This window comes from Amborella trichopoda, chromosome 2 (assembly GCF_054954075.1).
Source record: "Amborella trichopoda isolate Santa Cruz 75 chromosome 2, AtrichopodaSantaCruz75HAP2 v2.0, whole genome shotgun sequence".
Classification (NCBI taxonomy): Eukaryota; Viridiplantae; Streptophyta; class Magnoliopsida; order Amborellales; family Amborellaceae; genus Amborella; species Amborella trichopoda.
Window position 1 is genome coordinate 66,373,395 of NC_142337.1, and position 24,029 is coordinate 66,397,423.

The 24,029-nt window shown below is 36.2% G+C and overlaps 2 protein-coding genes across 5 annotated transcripts; both read right to left on the reverse strand.

Moving 5' to 3' along the window:
• Positions 1–318: 318 nt before the first annotated feature.
• LOC18430224 (histone-lysine N-methyltransferase EZ3) lies at positions 319–16,078 on the reverse strand. 4 transcript variants are annotated; one of them, XM_020664881.2, is made up of 20 exons: positions 15,319–15,426; positions 14,625–14,692; positions 13,640–13,738; positions 11,536–11,858; positions 10,065–10,226; positions 9,004–9,088; positions 8,586–8,741; positions 8,144–8,191; positions 7,955–8,026; positions 7,423–7,561; positions 6,882–7,272; positions 5,330–5,483; positions 4,804–5,024; positions 2,731–2,862; positions 2,189–2,279; positions 1,521–1,568; positions 1,304–1,432; positions 1,132–1,209; positions 869–1,062; positions 319–710 (listed from the first exon to the last, which is right to left on the reverse strand). In XM_020664881.2, exons 2-19 carry the CDS (start codon positions 14,667–14,669, stop codon positions 871–873), a joined length of 2,565 nt encoding a protein of 854 aa, XP_020520540.1. In that variant the 5' UTR covers positions 14,670–14,692; positions 15,319–15,426; the 3' UTR covers positions 319–710; positions 869–870. The 4 variants fall into 4 exon arrangements, with proteins under 4 accessions (XP_020520540.1, XP_020520541.1, XP_006840446.1 ...); XM_020664882.2 differs by having other exon boundaries at positions 4,804–5,018; positions 15,319–15,400; XM_006840383.4 differs by lacking the exon at positions 14,625–14,692 and having other exon boundaries at positions 15,319–16,078.
• Positions 16,079–21,494: 5,416 nt separating this feature from the next.
• On the reverse strand, positions 21,495–23,098 carry LOC18430223 (proteasome subunit alpha type-4). Its single transcript, XM_011623586.3, has 2 exons — positions 23,037–23,098; positions 21,495–22,443 (listed from the first exon to the last, which is right to left on the reverse strand). The coding sequence occupies exon 2, from the start codon at positions 22,425–22,427 to the stop codon at positions 21,678–21,680; it is 750 nt and encodes a 249-aa protein (XP_011621888.1). The 5' UTR covers positions 22,428–22,443; positions 23,037–23,098; the 3' UTR covers positions 21,495–21,677.
• Between the last annotated feature and the right edge of the window lie 931 nt (positions 23,099–24,029).

Here is a 24,029-nt window from a genome sequence, read left to right on the forward strand (position 1 = left end):
ATAAATATTTTTTACGATTATCTGAAAATCTATTTTCATATTTAATTATAAAATTTTAGTTAAAAATTGGTTAAAATCAAATAAATCTATAATCATATGAAAATCTTGAAAATAGTCTGTCTAGATAATGTGGTGATGCATGGGATTCAAAATCTTCATCTTTTTTCATATTCATACATCCCAATGTCAAGATGATCAATTAGAGAGTTTTTCAACATTGAAACAACCTTTGCCGATGGATTTTTAACGTGTATCTTTAATTCTACATTTTAAGGTTGCAACCTTATATAAACCTTTTCATTGAAATTATTGGACAAATTTTTACTATAATATTTATCAAGGTCCATCATTACTCTTATGCAAAATAGGCAATTGCTTGGACATTATACAAAATAACAGCCGACAACACAGCTTATTATCCAAGAGCATAAACAACTATACAGTTACTTTCCCAAATCAAATTGAATTTAGAAACAAATCATCTTCTCCAATATAGATCATTATTACTCTGCAACCTGCTTCGGGCTTTCCCATCCAAGTGCTTCTTGATATTAGATCAAGGCCAAGCAAGCTTGAAATCCAACCACCGGGAAAAAGTTTGGCTTTCCATAGTGTCTAAATACCATGTAGAACTCCAATTGTGAGTGAATTCTGGCCCTCCGATCATGAGCATTTCTCATGTATCACCAACCGTCTGCAATTGTAGATACCTGTTTGCCAACTCAAACAATGGGACTCAGAGAGAGAGATAGAGAAGCGAGAATTGTGGTTGTGGGGGAATAGGGGTGTTAACTTGCAACAAAAAATGGGACTCAGAGAGAGAGAAGCGAGAGTTGTAGTTGTGGGGGGATAGGGGTGTTCAACTTACAATCATGCAATTTTTGGAGCTCGACCAAAGGAGAGAGATGTATCATCCCGCTTTGAAGTGGAACCTTCAGGCCTCCTGGCCCATATGGGAGCTCGATCGGGTTCATAACGGTAATCGTAAAATAGCTCCTCACTTGCTTCAATGTGCTCTTTTGCATATATACCAACTCGGTGATCTCCAGCTACCATCATTACCTATGCACAAACACAGGAACCATATTAGCAAAAGACAGCATGTAAAGCACAACTTACATCAGCATATACCTTTGCATAGCAGTTGGGATTAGACGAATGATTTGCAAATTTAAGCTTGTCGCCTTTTCGAAAAGCATCAAGAACAAACTGCGTAGAACAAAAATAACCTCTATTAAGAAAATCTGATGCCATAGTGCTTTCATTTGACTGAACTGCACACTTGAAAAACGTTCCAAAATACCTGGTCATTCAAGTTAAAAAGAAAGGAAGAGTTTGCACGGTCATAAATTTTTCCTCGCTTATCTGCTTCTCTATGGGAGATTAACTCACCGGTGTACTCTCCAAGGTAGTCATTTCTATTAACAGGATTCTGTTATCACATTAAGACCATGAAAGTTAAGAGTGAGAAAATAGAGGTGGATATCCAAAGAAACCAATGGCTATTTCTGCAATCCCACCTTCAAGAAGGCTCCCCAACCTGCGACATCAGACTTGCCCAATAGGATCTGCAAAAATTTTAGAACCATTGATCAATACAAACCCTTCTCTGAATGCGTACACTATAACTCAACAGACTATGGTACATGGTGCTCCAGAGGAACATCCAGAATCTGTCCCTGATCATAGATGGTGAAGATTAACTGTAATTGGATGCATGTCCCAGTGGGCTACTGGCCCAATATGATTAATCTTCATGGTCCCTCAGCAGGAACAGAAGATAGATGCTTACCATAGTCCATTAGATCATGGTATACCAAACCTTTCAGGATTCAATAATAAAATAACAGTGAAGAAGGTTGCAGCTACTCTCTGCTGTTGCTTAAGGAGAGCTTCATGTTCCCACACTTATAATTCTATGATTGTGGACACTATAATTCAATGAGATATGGTACATAATGCTCAAAAGGACATCCACAGTCCATTTCCATTGATTCAGAGTAAAGATTAACAGTACTTGGGTGCATGTTCCAGTGGGCTCCAATATGATTCATACTCATGGTCCATCAGCAGGATCAGAAGGTGGATGCTTATTTTGAGTTTTGTATACCATAGTCCATTGAATCATGGTGTACCTTGCCTTTAGGGATTCAAATGATAAATTAATAACGAAGAAGGTTGCAGTTACTCTCTGCTGTTGCTTAAGGAGGAGCTTCATGTTCCCACAATTATAATTGTCACCCCTCAGTGGTGGTCCACCCAATGTGCCATCTCCACAGCTACAAAAAGAAAGCAAGAAAATCTCATATAAGGCCAATCCATGATCTACCACGTCAAGCTTATGGGTACCCAGAAACTCAAATGTGCTGTAAAACTAATGGACTGCAGGAAAAACGTAGGCCATTGGGGTTTTCACCATCCAATGAAATGATGAATGGTGATGGAGAGAGAATGGAACCCACCAGTGGGGGAGTACATGTCCTGTTCTTGATGGTCCCACTCTCTGTTAATCTCCCTCATTTCATTGGACAGTATCAACAAAACAGACTTACAGTTTTCTGCAGCCCGTTTAATTATATTGTACTAAAAAATATAAGAGTACCATTACTTGCATTCATCATATGCAACCAATAGAGTTATATTTTTTCAAGAATGTTACTGTCACCAAGAGAGGTATGAAACATTAACTGATTCAAAATCAAAATAATTTGAACCAATCAAATACATTACCTAACCCAACAATTTCTGCAGACATCTGGATCACATTCACGGCCAGCAGCAAAACAGGGGCACTGCCTGCTGCGACATTGACTCTTGGCACAATGGCAGCCTCTAAACCTATTTTTGCAGATCTTTGGGCACCTGCGTGGAATGGAAATTAATTTCACTATTTTAGAAGCAGATACGAGACTCGGTTCATGTTTCTTATACCGATGGACCATTTTTTTGGCATCACATTACTCTTGCACTTCAAAAAGAAATGACTAACATATCTTGCTAATTTAAAGCCAAGTACTGCTTACAACTAAAAGCATTTCAGTAACTCTCTGGAATTGTAGAAGTAATAGGAGATGTCTTGCTAACAATGAAAGAAAATTCGGCGGCCATTTTCTCAAACCGCCTAGGTGTGGACTAGGCGGTATGCTCCAGGCAGGTGCATTAAGGCGTCCACTTAGGCGACATAAAAGGCGGGTGCCCAGGCTCCGCCTTGAACAATTGAGACCGAGGGCGGAAATGCCCCTGGGCCATTGGGCAATTTTGACATTTCCCTCCTTAAAAGGGGGGAAAAGGGTTTTGAGGGTCATTCTTGCCCCCTTAAATGTTTTTAGTGAGGTTTAAGGTGAGAATAACCCTGAAAAAAAACAAGATTTGAAGATTTGTAGAGAATGAAATTTTTTTCAACCTCGTCGAATGCTTACAAAATTAAAGGATATTCATCCCCAATCTTTTTGAAGCTCATAGTAGCTGTACAAGAGGAGATTTGGGAACCAAAACTTTCCGGTTTGGCCTGATATCGATTCCATTTCAAGAAGGTTGATATATTTCAATATTTTTTAGTAGGTTTTTTTTTTTAGTTCACAATGTCTTATGATGTTATTATTTGCTTTTTGCATTTTCTTTTTGATAATTTATGATATATATTAGATATGTTATCAACTATTTGGATTATTATGCACCCAAAAAAAAAAAACTATTTGGATTATTTTCCCATTTTAATGTTTAGTTTGGATCTTTGGGAAAGCAATTCAATGGAAAAAGTCCATTTCCCCAAACCAAATGAATAATTTTTTTAAAAAGAAATTTATGCATGAGTTTACTTATATGATTCATAAACCATAACTTTTATCCCCATCATTTTATTTTTTTTATGAGTTAGTTTAACAATTGCTTATTAAATAATGAACAATTGTTTCATGCGGGCTAGACCGCATTTGTATAATATGCAGTCCAGAGGTATAAAGCATCCATCTTAAAGATGGATGCAAATAGGTGGTCCATTTAAAATCAATTGTAACTAAAGGTCCAAATTTTTTTTTAATATAATTATTATTTCTAGTTTTCAAAATTTATTTATTTTTTCATATTCATGATCTCCATGTTAAAGATTATATATTCTCTGAAAATTAGGATCAAATTATATTTAAAAAATATATATTCATTGCCAAGCCCTCATTTGTACATGTGCGGGCTTGGCCGCATGCTAACCACGTTTTTTCGATTTTATGTGTTATGTTATTACAATTTTGATGCTAGTGATGATGAAACTCAACGTCATATTTGAGTTCATCATATTTGTAGGGTGACAAAGACTATGTTTTGTAGTTTATGGCCTTGATTGTTAGATGTGACTTTTTTTTTTATGACTTATGAGTATTTGTTTTGACTTGTGACTTGCAAGATTTAATGGACATATCGAGTGGCTTTTATCTTTCAACGTTGCTTTTGAGTTTTAACTATTTCATTTACACTTTAAAGTCATGTATGTTTCTATTTAATCAGTACTTCTGACTTTTGAACAATATATTATATACAAAACTTATTTATTACACAAAAAAAATGCCAATTTTATATACAACAAAAGGGGGGGCAGGTATGGGCGGTTCAACAATTCGTAAGGATCTGCCCCTCACCCCAATGCATACCGCCTTTGTATCTGGGCGCCTGCCTAGGTGGCCGCCTTGGCGCCTAGGCGGCCCAGACCCTTGGCAGCCTAGGAGGCCGCGTGTGCCTTCTTGAACATTGCTTGCTAATATAGAAAAGTTTAAAATGGGGATCAAACACGCAGGGGATGGATTAGCATACCCACAATACTTCTCACAACAAGTTCCATTGTTCATACAAGGGCACTCCTTCCCACATATGAGATCGCATCCACATGGTGTGTACTGCTTACATGATTGCTGCTTCCCATCAGCCATTCTTTTACGAATTGATGGATGGCCAGCAGATTTCCATGTATATTTTAACTTCCGTGCTCGGCTTCTTCTGCGCAATATTCTTGGTCTTGCCGGCATATCCTGTTCCTTAAAATGTTTATTGCCAAACAGAAAGAATTGGGTGTCAATAACGACAATGAAACCTTGAGTAGAATATAATATTTCCCATATAATTGATGTTATCCTTGGTGCAACAATAAGGCTCACCAACAAACATGCATGCACGCATGTGACATCAATAGAATGAGTATCTCTTGGAAAGCTGGCAACATTTATAGTAGAGACTTGAGAGAATCAATTATCCAATATAAGGATAATTTAAGAAAGTCACTATGCCTTAAATGTTTACTCATATAAGCATAAAGGGTATGGAAATAATGAAAATATCTAACCATAATATCAGCATCAGGCTTCCCGTTTTCATCTGAGGAAGAATTAGGGACAGAAGAGAACTTGGGATGCATGGCAGCCTCATCGTCAAGCATGTAATCTGCAACTTCTTTGCATGTCTTTAAACCAGAAAGTAAGTTCCTTGCTATAAGGCAGCTGTAAATCATGGGATACAAATTATCCATCAAGAGATATCCACAATTCAATAAACTACTCAGAATCATAAAAACCAAACTTAAGGATGGACAAACCCAGTAGCATCTAAAGAGCCAATGAAAGAAAGAAGCAGATTCATTTTTGTGTCAAAACAACTTCTTATGCCATTCCAGTAAAATATATTTAAAAACACTAGCTAGGATCCAAAATATCATATCTTTCAACAATACACAGGTATACTGAAGAAGTTCAATAATTAAAGAAAGAATGATACGTTAACTTCCAAGTGATATTGAAGAGCTTCAAAATAGGCCAAATTAGAAAAAAAATAGAATTATGCCTATGAGACATTTACTAGTTGAAACATCATAGCGGAGTTCTGACAATCAAGTTCAAAAGCATTTGGCAGATTCAGGCACTTTGCAGACTGCAAAGAACATTCACTTAAACCAAAGAAGGATATGGGTAGTAACACATACAAAAGGAATCCACAGAAACATGAAAATACCCATGACCTTTCAAATTGACAAAATAATAGGTAAAATCCGAAGTCCCACGTGGATATACAATGTTAATGAAACTGGAACCAACCATCAGTTGGATCCAGTTCAGACCAGACCCTGCACCAGTCCGGTTAGGTAACAGAGATGGACAAGGACCATATCCATACCCAAAACCTCCCAATTGAAATACTCAATGCCTAGTTTTCATAGCTACGGGTGTCTTGTTTTCCAAACAGGAAGAACCACTATCTACCAGTTAGTTTTGCTATGCCTAGTTCAGAAATGATATTTTACACTAAACTGGAAGAAAACCTTCCAATTTTACTAATAAAACTGTTCTTTTCAGGACAAGAGAGAAAAAAAAGAAGAGTGACTGGGAAAGACACCCTTTTCAGGTCTGCCAATTTAAAAAATGAGATGTTATCTCAATAGTGAAGGAATAAGAAAAGGATATACTCGGCAAAGTAACACAGTTCAGATGAAATCAGACCAGAAGACGGTAGGTTACAAGATGCAGTCTAAATCAGCAAACTTTGGGGGAAGCCCCAAAATCTGGTAAAGACCCTGAGCTTTAAAATCATTCAACATTGGTGCTCTGGCATGGTCTCACATACTTCAAAGAAGATCCATACAACCACCAATAAGGCTGCTATAGTCCATGGCATTATGCACAAACTGAATGCTTACTTATGGATATCCACTATTCAGAGCAAGGATTTGCAGCAATTGTGAGTAGCAATTCATACATGCAATGTGAACTGAGATTTCGAGTCTCAATACTGAATAGCAATTTCAACACTGATGAGTTGCAAATATCTCATTACACGATGAAAATATATCTTACAAGGCTAAATTAAGATATTATAGAAAATGGCTGAATCAAAATAGACTTTACCTATTTTTTCCAAATATCTCTAATCCTTTTGTGTATAGATCCTTCTCCATACGACTCCATTCATGACTTTCATGACAACTACGGGATTGTCTCGTTAAATAAGTTTTGGGCTTCTCAGGAAGCAAAATGGTTTCATCTCCAAAGGAACTCTCCTGGCAATCAGGGGTACCCTCCATGTTCTCCTTCTGTGTAGGATTCGCATTCATTGCTTCAAAAGAAGTCTTCCCTTTTCCATGATCGCCCACCATCAAAGCTTCCCTTCCCACTGAAACTACGTCCGAAGCAACCATTATCTTCTGTCTTTTACTAACAGGGTCAAGTATATCTTTTGCAGATGGATTGTGGCGATCCATTGGCATCGCTCCTTTCTTTAAGCCTGCCTTCTTCTTACCTACATTAAAAATAAAGTGCAGTTCTGAAATGGCTCCAAAAACTAGAAATTTTAATGAGCAACTTCAGAGTTATCGTAATTGCAAAAACAAAGTTTACGAAAATATATTTGAGGATAAGCCTCTCTATATCCATGATACTTCATTAAAACCTGTAATGCTTCTGTAATCTGTATCGGCAATTGACTCTTCATTTGAAGAGGAGACGGGAGTAGTTTCTTTCTCAAAATTCAATCCAGGTTTGCTCTTGTTGAATCCCTCAAGAGAGTTGTCTTGCACATGCTCCTTTTCCTGCAGAGAGACAAAAGAAGCAAAATCATAAATTTCATAAGTCAACATTTTTAAGTTAGAAAACAATAATAATGAGTATTTTCATCTGTGTTAAAATGAGTTCCTACCAATGTCAGGAACATCAAATTAGAAATTCAAACTTTATTATGGAGTTAGTTCATTTGTTAATAAGATTAAAAACATAACAAGCTCTGAAGTCATTTTAGAACCATAGTTCCCCCATTTCAAATATGAAAAATATCATGGAAAAATTCATACTGTCAGACAACATAGTAAGAACCAGAAAAACTATGAAAGATAAAGACAAAACTGAATAAAGGCAAAGCAGAACTGGACCAAAAATTCTGGAGTAGATAAGATCTAAATACTTCTAGAAAACCACGACATTTATACCACAAGATAGCAATTATTGCTGCATGGAACACCACTCTCTTCAGCATCAGACCAGGGTGCCTGCTTATCGATCTGTCACAACAATGCAGCTCTTTAGAAGACTGAAAAACAATACTGTCATTTAGACCGTGCATGAAAAGTGCATACAAAATGCCGATAATGAAATTTCAAAAACAACATATCACCTACAGGTGTTATAAGTCCATGGGAACAGCCATGCAAACGACAGTCAAAGACCTGTCAAAAGAGAGATCACCAGAAAATAATTAATACAAACAGGTTGACAGCATAGGAAAAAAAGCCATAGAACACAAAAAATTAGATGATGCTTAGGAAAAGAGGGCTGGAACCTTTAAAATCTATATGCATCAATCCATGAGAAATTAATTATAGATCACGATTTAATTCTGAAGACCATGAACTCCGTGCAGTAATACTTAGCATTGATCACACAAATGGACCCTTAGCGGCAGGACTCAAATAAATTTTCGAATAATAAAAATTTTGACATAAATGAGATGGTGACAAAATTGGATGAATTTGACCAAATTTCTACCGTCACAACTCACACACAAAGACTATAATGTAAAATAAGCACATAAAGCAGAAGAAATGTGTAGTCTGGAAATACCAAGCAACGACGACAAAAGAGATTGTCGAAAGAATCCAATGTAGCACTGAGGCTCCTGTTCAGATGAATGCTCCACTCGGAATCTGTTTTATCTTTAACTCCATCTTTTTTGGAGTATTTGTACTCATATTGCTCCACAAGTGTTTCATATCTTGCCTGCAAAATGAATATAAGATTTGATGAAATCCAGCATGGTCCAAAAGACAATAAATTAATGAACGAAAAAATTTATTCAAAACACTTGCAGTCATATGAGGATATCATTTGGAAAAAAGACATCACTGTCAAATAGCTCTCATATGATTTTTGTATTGAAGACAAGAAAGGGACAACACGTAACTATTCTGCAGTTGGGAAACGTGAAATCCAAGAGAAAGTGTGACGAGTCAACAATTACTGATTTATTAAGGAATGGTACCTTTATTTCAAAGGAGCTCGCATCAATGAACTGAGAGAGAGTATTCAAGACCTCATCCTTTAGCCCATACCCTTGAATAGCATTCCTACAATATCAGTTAACAAAAATACAGAAGGACCAAATAAGTCAAGACTGAAATTTCCAACCTCTATTCAAAGCCAAATACAAGATAGCTGTAACTAGAATAGATTCATGATACGGTATGGTGATGCGAATTATATTATGTATAAACAGGCAATGCAATAATGTTCAAGTCCCTAACAATGCCACCTTTATTGGAAGGGTCTAAGTTCCAGAAATAATTACAGAAGAAAGTACTATGCTGGATCAAGAACATTCTATCACCACCCATATTAAAGATTTTCTATTGAGAATTAGCTAATATGTAAACATTAGTATCTGTCATTCAGTTAGTTCTAGCATATAAGTAAAGAAAGGTTATAGCCTAGTTTTTCTTTATTCAATAGAATATTAGTTTAAGTAAAAATCATCAGAGCTCCCATATTTCCTGTTGATGTCAGCACCAAAGAAGCTCTGGCATATGCACAGTTAGCAACATCTACCTCTGAACACAAAAGGATTTATGAAGAAGGAAACACACATAGATGAGCATTCTGTATAAATATTCGCCTTAAAGCATACAATGTCTTGAATACATAGGATGTGTCCCACTTTCTCCAATGTGAAAATGAGAAAAGACAAGTAGTCCTCTTTTCTGACAAGAAGCTTATGGCTTCTTTATTAGGATCATTCACTGCCATATGGATAAATCAAAGAGCTTGAGACTGATATGTAAGACCTTGTGATTGCAGACTTATCAGTTCAGGTGAAGGCGGTCAGGGGTTCAAATCCTTGAAGTTTGTCCAAAGCTGACCTACCCTTTTTTTACAATGGAGAGAGTACACAGATTGTTAAAGTGGAGACTGTCGACAGGTTCTAAATCGACCTATGATGTAATCCCACAGTTAAATTCTGTTATCTATATAAAAACACATTCTCAGTTATCAAACTAACTACAATGCTTCCAACAAAAAACATGACATAAAATATTACTTACTTACCACAAAATTCGATCTTCACCTTCAGAGAACTCATGCTTCTCTTCTTCCCGTTCTGCAAACTCTTCCTCACTATCACTACATATTAATGCTTCACTACCACACGCGTCATAATAAATACGTCTTCGCCCAACAACAGATTGATCTTCAGCCATTCTTTGATTTCTGCACCAGGCAAACAGAGTTGAACAGCAAAGAGGAAAAATATTTAATACAGGATCATTGAGATAGTGAAAGAAAAAGAAAATAATGTAGATTGAAGAGGAAATCTAGAAAGAAAAAGATAGAAAGCAGGAAGTAAATTCATGTAATATAATGAAATCCATGCCTTTCTTACAGGGGGAAAAACTGAATTCATACTTTAGATATAGGTACTTTGGCAAATTCAGGAATCCATTCACAGAGTGCAATCCCAAATTTTCTAGAACTCAAGTTTCTCAGAAGATTTTCTTGAGAAACCAGGCTATCTTAAGCACCCTCAGATTCCCCAGCAACTCTTTCCATACAATCATACGCCCCATTACTTGTCAATATAATTGATAAAAAATCATAGAAAGAATCCAGGGCCCAATAACCCCATTCTGAGAAAACCATCAACCCATGTTGGATGATCAATTGATTCTTAGCCAAATTTATGAAAGGGGTAAAGCTCTCGAATTGCAGTGCGATTCATTCACTTCATTAACTCCTTCCATATATCCAATATTTAATAAATACATCCACTTCTTGACGGACTTTCCAACTCAAGCTAGTCAAATTCTTATTTGCCTAGGTACAGCAATCCATTCATTCCATGTTCCTGATACCTAAACTCGTTGAACGTAGCTTGGAATCTTGCTTTTAGGTGGCATTCCCAAAATTAACCCCAATGCAATATCTAGGTGATTGCTCATGAAAATTTATCCACTTAACCATTGTCACTTCCCATCCCTAAGTACCAACAGCCACTAAGATTGATACAGTTTCAGAAGCACAACCTTGTTTTGAACATCTCTATCTCAATACCTGGTGTTTCAGGTTTAAACCCAGCAGATACATAACACTATACCTCAAGAAAACAAATGAAACACAAATGTGTTGTGATAAAGTGCACATAGAATAGGTATATTACATTGTTCATACAACTTAACGAGAAGAATGACTATTGTCACTGGTAAAACTTATGAAATAGCTATCTTAAGTGCAAACGACCTATCAAAGAGGCCTCAGTTTTGTGTGTCATGCATATTATAGGTTCAAACTAGTTAAGCCATTAACTGATCTTAGCAGTATAACATCAACAACATGATATACAATAATGCATACATCATGCATAATAAGAAGGTCCAAGATATGAAGGACCCTTGAATTCAGTTTATAATTCAAGATATGAACTTTCATGTTACAATCTATGCAACCATGTGCTTTAAAAGCTACATTTACAGTTCCATGGCATTAAATAAAAAACAGATAAAATTATACATTTTTGTAGTACCTTTCCAAATAAATCCATGATGTATATGGAGGAAGCTTTTCAATGTAGGGGATCCTGATGGGGCGAATAATACTCTTTCCAGAACTACTATTTCCAAATATTATTACTGATGATGATTCTTCTTCTTGACTATTAACATTATCTCTATCCCCAAGGACTATGTCAGATGCTCCGACCTGGCAAAGTGCACTTTCACTTCTTATTGAAAGCATATTTATGGCTTCCATGTGCTCCCTTGAGCAATCATCTTTCTTTAGTGTCGCTAATGCTTGAAGTTGGAAGGTATGAACCTCCAAATTCTTTCGGTTCCTTTCAATCCTCTCCTGCAAAGTAAAACTACTTTAAAGGATTCTTCCACACATGAAAACACATGCACAAGTCTAAAAAAGCTAGCCTGAACACAAATGTGAGAAGCATATGCATCAGTAACATGAGTAGCAGGTCATTTCTGTATGGAAATCATGATTGAACTCTACTGCTCATGGATACTAAAGTGACTACTTGTTTGCGTGCAATACATGCAAATGAATTAAGGGATTGTCTGCAAAGAGACCATTTATCTTTTGTACATGGAGGTCACAATCATTCCCACTCATTTGATGTCAAATTGGATGGCTTGGGGTGAGTCACGAAGTCTGAGAAATTTTTTGTTGGAGCTGTGTCTATTCAATTACTCGTACAAAAGATAACTGGTCTCTTCATAGACAATCCAAATGAATAAATAGTAGTTGAAATTAATGATCAGTAAAATGATATGGAATATACATCTCACAATGACACAGCCCAATATGTATACATGTACATATGCAGAAAACATGTCTCCCATGAAAGTAAATAAATCACATGTCTCTGTCATGAATCTTGCAAGCATATGAGAATGCATGTTGAATTCCTACACTCATCAATTGATGCTAGTCCTCATGCATGTCTCCCCAACTTCATATATGCATCCGAATGCACGTTGATGCAAATGGAGAGCTAAAGACAAAAGTACTATATTATTACAAGTGGGTTTAGAGGGAGCACGTGTTTCAGACTGTGTTCCAAAAACGCCTCTACATAAATACATTAATTCCATATAAGGTTGCATTTTTTATTGTAATTTATACCCATGGTTAACCATATATTGATTTGGAAAATGCCACTGGTCTTTTTAGGTTTTTTAAGAAGTAAAAATTAGAAGGCTTTGGAAGAATGAACAGAATTTAAGCGGAAATATATCAATTAGTCAATTAAAAAATCATCACTTATTTTGATAGTGGAAGGTGACTCCAAAAATTCATCTCTTGAGTGTCAAGCGAGGCAGTCCCCCCCCCTGGAGACTCGCATCCTTTTTTTATGAGATTTTTGACATTTGCAGACATATTCAGGTCTCAAGGATGCATACCTGGCGCAAGGCCAATCACTTAGCTGGCAGTCTCGCTAAGGAAGGTGCTTCTCATGCTACTCACTAGAGAAGCTGTTGTTTGTGGTTTCTATGGACCGCCTGTTTTTTGTATACACATGCTTGTATAGCACTTTTTGACATGGCCACCGTCTAGGTGGTTATGTATAGAACTCCCAATCTGTGGGTAGCCATTTTTTGCAACTCGTACAAATCTCTATACTCAACACAATTTCAATAGTTTCAAAAAAAAATACCACTTATGTATAGATGACTTTTTCTGTTTACAAAAGAATTATAGATACAACATGTATGAACAGAAAAAAAAAAATTTCGTGATCCGGGCGAGACCAAATTGCACATTTGTTCCCATGGTAAAAACCATGTTAGTAGCGATTATTTAACACAAAAGACTTGCGAATTATTTTTTTTATAATTATTTACATATTTGAAAAATTAAATACTGTATAAATGGATGGGACCTCAATCTAGTCGTATTAATGCATTTCTGCACATTTTTAACATGCAAGAACATGCCCTAGCATACACGTCTTGACCACAGCAATAAACATTATGCATGCATATGTGTCCAAAAACAAATATAGCCACAACCAACTCCAAAGGATACACCATCAAAGCATATAGCTATGTATTAGAAAACATAATATGACAGCTTATACCTGATTATATAAAAGATAAAACAATGTACCATCAGCTTACTTTTATAGAAGATAATCTAGCATCTAGCACCAGATTTATCAGTTTCTCCACTTTAGAAACCAAAGCACCAAAGGCCTTATCCTGCTCTCCATCAGGTTTCTGCCCACAAGTCAAAAAATTAGTCCAATCTTTTTTTCTCTTTTTTAGATTTCTGAGTGTTGTTTCTTTTCAAATTCGAATCCTTACATTGGATACCCAGAAATATCCACCAGCAACTCTACAGGATTCACCATTGTGGCACTTGAGCCAAATGAACCATGTTGAACACACATGACACACGCATAATTTCTTTATGAATAACATCAGGCACCCAAAAGAAGAATACAGATGTAAAATTGTTTCGTCATCGCCTTAGTAGAGAACACAAAGTATGCATATGAAAAATTATAATCATGATAAAGTCGGGCTCTTAAAAAAACATGGATAAGCATTGATTTCATAAAATACCTCATTGTGGCATGATTATCCCAAAACTTTTCAACAAAGAGTAACAAGACTAAGTCATATGTCAAAAGTTTATAAAATCATCATCCTCATAACCTTTTCCCGACTATTTGGGGTCGGCTACATGAATCTTGGTCTGCCATTTTGCTCTATTAAGGGTCATACCCTCAGTGAGGCTATAAGTCTCAATATCTTTTCTCACTACTTGCAACCACGTCCTTTTGAGCCTATCGTTTGCCTTTTTTAGCCTTCCACTTAAAAAAATTATAAAATTTATCCATTTAATAAATCCTGCTCTCAATGGAATTGTATCCCCTTCAATACACATTGAAGAAAACCAAATAGTTAAGTCAGTTCCAGCTGATTTCATTGTTACCTTATTTATTCTCGGGCACTAGATCAACCACACTTTTTATTAGTAAACTAGAAGCAACCACATGCTTCTCTCGTAAATTTAGTAACAAGAGTGTAGCATTTCAAATCCTTTAAAAGAAAGACAACATTCAAATAAAAGAATCCAGTTCGTTGGTTTGTAGCTTACTATAAGTGAACCAGTCGCAACTCGCAAACAGCAGGACCATGTCATATTTAGTATTTGAAAGAACACATCTGTAACAAATAAATTAAACATCTAAAGAGACTGATCTCAACAATGTTTGAATCATGGAATTCGGTTTAGCGAAATTGCAGATTAACATAAAAAAAGTCGACGAATAAGTTTAAAACAGAGACCACGGAATTTAGTTAAAGGAAATCAGGGTTTTTCTAGAAGAAGAACATGCATCGGATCGGTTTAAAGGAGAAAGAAACTAAACACTTCGTTTTTATTACAAAAAAAGATCACAATTACACAAGAAAATCTCACAATTCAGTTCAAGAAACTCAGGATCACAATTAAACAGGGAGCAATGGGGTATTGGAATCTATCACTGAGGAATAAAATCAAAGACTTTATATGTATATTTTATTTTATTACATTTTGTGGACTGTTATAAAAGTGTCTAATTAAGAGAGAGAAGAAACCATGACATTCAGTTCAACTTTTTAATCATCATGGAATTGGAGAGAGAATACCCAATAATTGTACACAAATTGGCACCATTCAATCAATATTTCTTCAATTTAGAGAGAGAAAAATGGGCACTATTTCACCGTTCAATTAAAAATTTAACCAATTAGAGCCCAAAAAGGCCAGAGCCAAAGAAAAATGAATTGTGTAGAGAGAGAAACAAAACCTTGATTTCACCACTGGACTCAGGAGTGAGAGAAGCCATCGCTCTAAGCCCCAGGAGCCTTGGATTGGAGGTGGAGTAAAATAATTAAAAATGAGCCTTGTCTCTGTTGTTTTATATATTTATTTCTACTTTTGGAATTTAACCTAATTTAGTAACTACTGTGCAGAGGCCTGTGGGCGCGTGGAGAGAAATCAATGAAGGTTTTTTTTCATTTTTTTTTTTTTTTTTTGAAAATGAAAGTTACCGTATGTTTAGACTTTATCACTTTTAGACACTGGAAATTGATATTCTTTAATTTTATTTTTTGCAGTAATTGTAAAAGATAAGATCGTTAGTCTAGGCCTGAACTAATAAAAAATCTAAAAATAGGTCACTTTTAATTGAAAATCTAAAAATGGTCATTTTTACAGGAAAGTACATAATGAGACCACCGTTGAAGTTAGATAGCACACCCAAGCTATCAGATTTTACATTGGATGACCTATCTATACTCAAATTAAATAGTTTTATTGTATACAACCCTTAATTTTAAACAAAATTATATAAAGCGTCAACCTTTTACTATAAAAATAAGTTGCCCTCGGAAACCCCCTGGAATAAAATAGTGGTATTCTTTAATAGGGGTACACATTTGCCAAACATTTTTAATGAGAAAGTATACAAGAAATTTATTTTTAGCCTAACAAGGTTGTAGTCATTATTGATCATTAAATGTGAAACTAATCAGCCGCATGATTGATTTGGACACAAAATTCAATGTAAATTTTTTGGATTGTATGACGTATTTAAACTGTGGAATTTTTCACCTAATGGCTAAAAATGATTGTTTTTTTTTATAAAAATAAAATTAATTTCATATTAAAATTTTACACGTGGACTCAACTTTAGAGTCTACAGTGTTTTAGAACCTGGTCAATCAATCATTGGATTGATCCCGGCCAGATTAGACGGTTCTCTAGTGTGAGGATCAGTCTAAAAAATTAAGAATAGTTTTAAAATTGAAAAATAAAATTTAAAAATAGTAATTAAATAGAATATGTGGGAACCCAACAATTCAGCACATCGATTCCCTAACAAAATCACTCTGTTCTCTCACAATATTGGTTGAGTCGATCGAAATTGGCTCCTGGTTCTCACTTATGACTAGGAACCTGGTTGTTCCCCTCAGTGTTCTTTAAAACACTGTGAGAGTCTAGACCTACTCTAAATCGACAGTGTTCGATAAATGAGAACACCGTTTTTCAACTGTCATCTAAATTTTGAAGAACAGAAATAAGAAAAAGCAACCTATAGGATACCCATGCTGTGTATGTAATAATGAATGCAGTCCATCGACCATCCATATATATTACTTATAGTAGAGATGAACAGGAATTTCTGATTGGGTTGTAAGTGTTAATGTATGTACATCTTACCCAATGTACACCAATTTTGGCGTTAATGAAATATTTGTTAACACTGTAAAAGGAGGACGAGTTCTTCGTTACTGATTACAGATTTCAAAATTCGGACCTGTAGATCGAACCGATCGAACCAGTCACATGTCGGTGTGGCACTGGCTTGGAACTGTTTGAGTTGGCCCGCTCATTCTCTAGTACGTCAAAAAAATAAAACCTAGCAAACTGCGCAAAACCGATTTTTAAAACAATGGTATCACACCAAAGAAAAATATCAAATATGTTAAATACTTCACAAGAAGTGGTAACTTTCATTCTTTCTTTTTTTGTTTTTTTTAAGTGACCTAGAAATCACTTATAAAAAAGGTCCACTTATAGCTATTCAATTCTATTTCATGAGATCGTTCATTCCGAATTCTCAATAGAATTTAGGGATTTCACTTTGTTAATTAAAGGGAGTATGGCTAAATTACTCCTAGTTTCATAGGACAATACCACATTTTATAAACTTTTTTTTTTTTTTTTTGAGAATTAAATACCATACTCTACATAGTACATACAGATTGGATCAGTAGCCAACATCAATCACATCTAGTTAAGTATGGATGGCACAATTCAGTAATTCTTCATGCTCCAAAATTGGGGCTACTGTAAAATGAGCATCAACTCATCACGTAGTATAGATAAGTAGGAGCGGCGGATGTTAGAATACCCTCTTTGAATCAGAGTACCCTATTCCACACGTACCAAACTATAATATTTTCTCCTTTCGAGTTTAGAATTTCTTTATTTTCATCGGATGTTCAAACAATGTTACTAATGAATTGGCCATGGTCTTGGCCCGTATTTGATTACTCAGGCGAGCCAACTTGGACTTGCTTGAGGAACTTGGACTCGCTGCCTTAGCAAGCCTGACTATTCCAGAGTTGGGTGTTAAACACGAGGATTTAAAAAAAAAATGCAACTATAATATGATAAAAAATTTATTTGTAATTTTATTTTATTTTTTGACATTTTTGGTAGGTTTAGCAAAGATTGGAAAGTGTTTTAACCATAAATATTTAGTTTTTACATTTTCCCTTCTTTTTGGATTATTTCTAAAGGGAAAGGTTTCTATACTTCCCCTACAACATAGAAGATCTATGCTTCCTTTATCAGCCGTCCAATTTTGATCAAGAGAGCCACTAATCATTTGATCTTAAATCCGATGTCTCAAATTATTTTATTTTTAGTTTTTTTTTATACAAATTGTATGAATATGAAATTTGGTACGTGATATATTCTCATTGGGGAGCACCTATAAAAAATTATTAAAAATAATTTTTCGATAAAATATAATGATCAAAATACCTTTTGAACTTTTCAAGGGTATTTTAATCATTTTAGTTTATTGGAAATATTTTTTTATATTTTTCTCTAGTGCGAGTTAATAGAGTATTGGAAGTACAAAATTTGGTGTCCAAATAGTTTATAAAAAAAATAAAAAATAAAATAGAGTAAAGACATGACCTTGTCATTGGGGCAATCTTAGCCCTCCATTCAAAATGGGCGGTTGGATAAAGGGAAGTATATAAGTTTTATGTTGTAGGAGAGACATAGAAAGCTTGCCCATTTCTAAAATGCACACCGTCATAAATTGATTTTTTTCAAAATCCATTTTTTTTACTACTTTTTTTAACCTCATTTAGATGTACTTTGATTACTTTTACTTTACACATATTTGTCCTGTGTTTTGAAATTTTCTTTTACTCTTGTTAACACTTTTTGGCTTAGCCCGAATTTGGGGCTGAGTTCCTCAGACCTGGGTCGAGTACTTGGCTCAGACCTGGGCTGAGTACTCTGGGCCCAAGTTGATCATTCAAGCACAGGTCTTGGTCAAAATTTCATAGTTTGAAATGGATAATAGGGCTGTGTTCGAAAAATATTGGACATACTAAATGCCCTTTTGAAATTCTTTTAGCTTCTCGAAATCTTCCCCGGATCTGCCAAAACGCCGAAATGCTTATCTTCCTTGGCCGAACCAAACCAATGCGTGAGGCAACTTGCACAGCATCGATGATACATTGCGAGCAACATTAATATTGAATTAACAATACCAGCTTGAGCTACTTGATCTCTTATTCCTATCTAGAGCCACTGGAAATGAGAGAGAGGCCGTTTAGTCCAACTGGGAACATGCATAATACAAGGTCAAAATCACTCTTACCTATCAGATTTCAAATTGGGTGAGTTTGTCTCACCCCAAACCATTCATATTGACATCTAATGGCTAAAGCAATTGTGACTTGTAATAATGATAGATGGTCAATTGACATCTAACGGCCCAGGCAATTGTGACTTGTAACAATGATAGATGGTCTCAGTAAGTATATAACCCTTAAAGGCAAATGATCTCTTTATACACATTTTCTTAAAAAAAAAAGCAAAAAGTAGACAAAAATTTAAAGAACATTGACAAAAAATGTAAGGATTGTTTAGATAAGACCATTAAAAATCAGTTTGGTAATTACATAGAAAAAGGAGAAAGATTAAAACATCGTAGCATGGGGAATTCATTAAAACTATTAGTAGCAATAATTAAGATCATCATCATCAATTTAACCCTTTTTTAATTAATTAGGTTCATCTACATGAATCCTGATTCTCCATTTTGCTCTATTAAAAGAAAAAAAAATAAAAAAATTAGCAAACCATCTAGCTGTTTAGTTCAACACAGAAGTTTGTGATTCCCCCTTTTCCTTCTTCCCCAAAGACATGAATTTACAGACAATTCTTGCAACATAATACCCATATATACACACCTACTCCACTGCCTGACTAGCCATGAAATGTCTACAATTACTTCAACCCTTATCATCTCCACGATCTCAAATATCTAATCTAGAGTACTACTAGTATCAACAATAGGTGCACTGCCATAATGATCCAATAGTGATGCTTTGAAGGTCCTGCATTCCGAGTGAGGCCCAGTTTTTGGTGGGGCTCAGGCAGCCCTACAAGCCCTGCGGGCCTGACTTGGTTTAAAGTTTCAGGCCGAGGTCTGCACTGGCCAAGCTTAGCATGGCCTGGCCCGGCCCGGCGTGCACCTAGCCTATTGGCAACCTTACCGCTGCTAATCGGCCAATGCAGGCCCTCCGGCATCTGGGCTGGGCTCTAGAAGCACAGGCTGCGCTCAGGCCTCGTTTAAAAAAAATGTCTCAGCCTAACTAAAAAAATTTGGGCGGGGCCCAAGCGCCACTAGGGCCCATCCTGTTGCAGCTCTACTTAATCACTATGTCAAATTAAACACTCCTGTATAATCCCAATCCCATTTCAAGTACTGCAGTCTCTCTGGGATCCTTTAACACCTCGAAAGATTGTAAGGCAGAATAGATGTTGAGTCCTCATTACCCGATCTCATCATCATCATTGTCAAAGCTTTTTTCCAACTAATTGGAATCAGTTACACGAATTTTGGTCTGCCCCTCATTACCCGATCAACAACCATCAAAATTAAGCTTCAAATGATCACGGGATTACATAATCTAGGTGTCTAGTGTCTCATACAATTGTTGCATATGAAAATCCATCACTACATCTTTGTAACCAACGCCAGCAAAATGCTGACTCACCGCTCCAACAATCTCTCTTCCTAGCTCATCGCTTCCCTCCAATAATTTCCCACAATCTCCATCCAGAATTTCAAACTTCTCCACTGAAAGTGTTATCTAATGAGAAAGTATCAAAATCCCAAGCTGAGAAGTTTCATAGATAGAGGTAGCCCTCGCAGCTCAATTAGGGTGAGAAACCAATGCCATGTACATGAATTATGAAAGCAATCCCAGATAAAGTTTGGTGTTGAGTTTAGTGTTAAGTGAAATAGGTACAAAAGGTCAGGTAACACAGCCCACATTCTGGGTACTCAACAAGGTGCCGAAAAGCTCTCTGCTGTACTGTTTGAGAGTGCTCTTTCTATAGCGAGGTTGTCGGCTTTTGCACCACGGATGAAGTCATAAGATGTGCATAGGCCTGCAGATATCCAAATTTCATCAAATATGTGCTCAAGTCTCCATGGGCAAGGTGAGGCACAGGAAATAATGGTTTTGGAATCCCTTCGATGATCAAAACAGGGTTCCATTCTGGATTTACACATTTAAGGCCCTCGAGGAGGACAATGGCCCCTGCCATTGTGGAATCCGTGTGTCTGATGAATTTCGAGAAGGAAGAATGGACTGTCCCAACCTGGTCTCTAAAGATACCCCCTATGCTAGCCTGGCCAGGGTTGCCAAGGGAGGAATCATCAAAATTTAGTTTGGTTTGGCCTTGGCCCTCCAGTGGTCTCCAAAGGAAAGCTCATGGAATTTGAGCAGACCTCAAGTTTAGCTTGGCAGCATAGCCTGCCAATCTTGAATGAAATCAGTACAGGAGTGATGCTTAAAGAGCTTATGATTCCTAGCCCAAAATATTGCCAAACTTCTGATCCAGTCTTTTAATGTGCTGATGGTGGAGGCCTCCCCTCGAAAGACCCTATGGTTCCTTTTGGTTCATATCACCCACAAATTGGCTGCCACAGATGGCCTCCAAAGAAAAATGCCTGACTTAATTAATTAACTACAAAATGTATAAAATATAGGAAGAGCACAACATCTATTCTTCAATGCAGCCAAACAAGCAGTGAATACATAAAAGATGTAGCTCACGATAACAAACAAATGAAATAATAAGAGAAACAACAACAGGAGAACCAACAACATCATAATAGTAATCTATCGACACACAAAAGGAAAAGGAAAAAGAACAGAGTAAGAATCAGCAACCCTTTCAGTAAATCAGAAATCAAAGACAAGTAAAACACAAGCTTAACATGGGTTCTGTGGTGAACCTTAACAAAGCAAATGCATGTCCAAATAGAAAGTGAAGCCTTCCTCAAATTTCTTACTTAAAAAGGAAAATACAAATAAACTGCCCCAAAATGTCAAGAAACTAGGCCTCAGCAGGGGGTTGGGTGACCCCAAACTTCACCAACTCCTTCTTTAGCGAAGCAGGGGAGTAAACTTGGTACTTGACCTCACCAGAGGGTGATAGGAATATCTCAGCCAACTCAAGCTTCTCTGAAGTCAAGCTCGTGCTATCCATAGTCTTGCTAAGCACCTTAAGCGCAAGCTGAACTGCTTCGTCTTTAGTGATCTCATCCTTGTATTCTTGCTTTAACATCGATTGAGCAGCCTGATTATTGGCCCCAATGGCTGCAGCCTTCCAACCACCATAATTCCCACTTGGGTCACTCATATACAACTGAAACCCGAAATTCTTGTCCCAACCTGCAAATAGAAATGACACCCCAAATGGTCGAAGCCCACCAAATTGAGTATAGCCTTGTTTTGTATCACACAGAGATTGGACTAATTGCTCAACTGGCATTGGCTCTTGATAAGCAAAAGTGTATCGTTGGGCTTGAACACGAGCTGTGTTGATCAAAATATTGGCATCAGACATGATTCCAGCCACTGCACAGGCAAGATGGTCATCGATTTTATACATTTTTTCAGTGGATTTGGACGTTTGGAGGAGTTTAGAGGTAACCTTCTTCTCTCCCACTAAAACAACACCACCTTTTGATAAAACCCCAATGGCCGCACCTGCATTTCCAATGGCTTCCATCGCATATTCGACTTGGTAAAGTCGACCTTCAGGGGAGAAAATGGTGGTTCTGCTATCATACCTCCGAGACATTTCCAAGTAATATTTGCTGCAAAAGAAGAGGAATAGGCGCCATTAACAACAGTCACATCTTAATAATAATAATAATAATAATAATAACAACAACATATTTTCATAATTACAACCAGAGCATTTGACTTCCTTGGTCTTTTTATAAGTAACTAGGGTTTTGATTTCCAATTTTCAACAATTAGTTGATGCAATAAACTTGAGGTTTTTCTTTATTACAATGTTTTTCTTAAGGATTGGAAGAAAAATTAGGTCAAAATCCACAATTCCTGTTCAACAAACTAGGCTCCAAACACAAAAGTGAATCCTGAAACACTGAAAATGTCAAATAATCCTGTGAATTCAAGCATTACAACTCTTTTGGGTTTGCACATCTAGAGAGGAAATATGATTAAAAGGAACAGAAAAAGCATTAAATAACCCTTTAAATCCAGGCATTCAGCCTACTAATCTTCAGGGTGCATACATCTAGAGAGAATACCGAATTAAAGCTACAGGAGACTGCAAAAATATCAAATAAACCTCTAAATTAAATCCTTGAGGTTTATAGGAGATCAGACATGAAGAAGAGAAAGCACGGAGATCAGACATGAAGAAGAGAAAGCACCATACCTAGAAGATCTCCAGTAGTCAGGCTTCTCTTGGAGCTCAAGCTTTGCGCGCGATAATGCGATGCTTTCCTTTATATAGAGGGAAGCTACAATATATAATCATCATAACAAAATGATGATGGCAATTTCACCGTCAAATCAAATGGATTGGGTGGTGATAGATGGAGGACGTTGGAAAGATCATTATAATATTATTTTGGGAAAGCTTGCTATACATGCCACCGCTCTTCCAAGCCGTCCGATCTGAGCGGAGGGCTGAGATGGCTCTAATCCTATCGTCATATGTCTCGCTTAAATACTATTTTAGTTTTAAATTTTTTCTAGAAATGATATTGGGAATAAATTTGGAGCATCCAATTATCTCTCGACCTCTCATGTATAAATTTTTTTTTGTTGGTGAGGCAATATCTTCATCAAAACTTTTTTCCAACTAATTGGGGTCTCTAACCAATTAGGGTCTCCGGTATAAATATTGCAAGAGAATAAATCTCAATATCTTTTCACATTACTTACAACCGTGTCCATTTGAACATTCATGATAACAAAAAAAAAAATCAAAGTACCTCTGAAACTTTTACGGGGTAGTCTAGTCATCTCACTTAGAAAGTTTGGGGTGTGAGTTATTTTGCTAACACTCCACTTTCTCTATTCTCTTTCGCTTTCTATAGAGTAAATTCTAGCATACTTACTAAGGGATGCGATTTGCATATGGTTCCAACCTTAAATAATTGAAGTAAGATAGACCTCTAAACTTTGTTATAAGGTGCAATTTAAGCGTTGAAAATTCTTAGAAGGCACGATAACCTATGTTATTCTCTAATTATAAAAATTTAAACTCCAAAAATGATTCAAATCAATCAAATCTATAAATACATGAAAATCTTGAGAATGCACAGTCTAGATAATGTATTGCACGATGTACTGTTTTTGGGACTTGATATCTTTTTTTTCTCCATATCCATACATCTTGATGTCGAGTAGATCAATTAGATAT

Bases quoted from the DNA above. Each gene is read 5' to 3' on its own strand.
- LOC18430224 (XM_020664881.2), bottom strand. From the start codon at position 14,669: ATGACATGGTCCTGCTGTTTGCGAGTTGCGACTGGTTCACTTATA. The intron at 9,089-10,064 runs GTAAGTAAGTAA...CTGATATTGTAG, and splicing joins GGTGAAGATCGAATTTTGTG to GAATGCTATTCAAGGGTATG. The intron at 2,863-4,803 runs GTATGCTAATCC...CATTCCACGCAG, and splicing joins TGTTGTGAGAAGTATTGTGG to GTGCCCAAAGATCTGCAAAA.
- LOC18430223 (XM_011623586.3), bottom strand. From the start codon at position 22,427: ATGTCTCGGAGGTATGATAGCAGAACCACCATTTTCTCCCCTGAAGGT.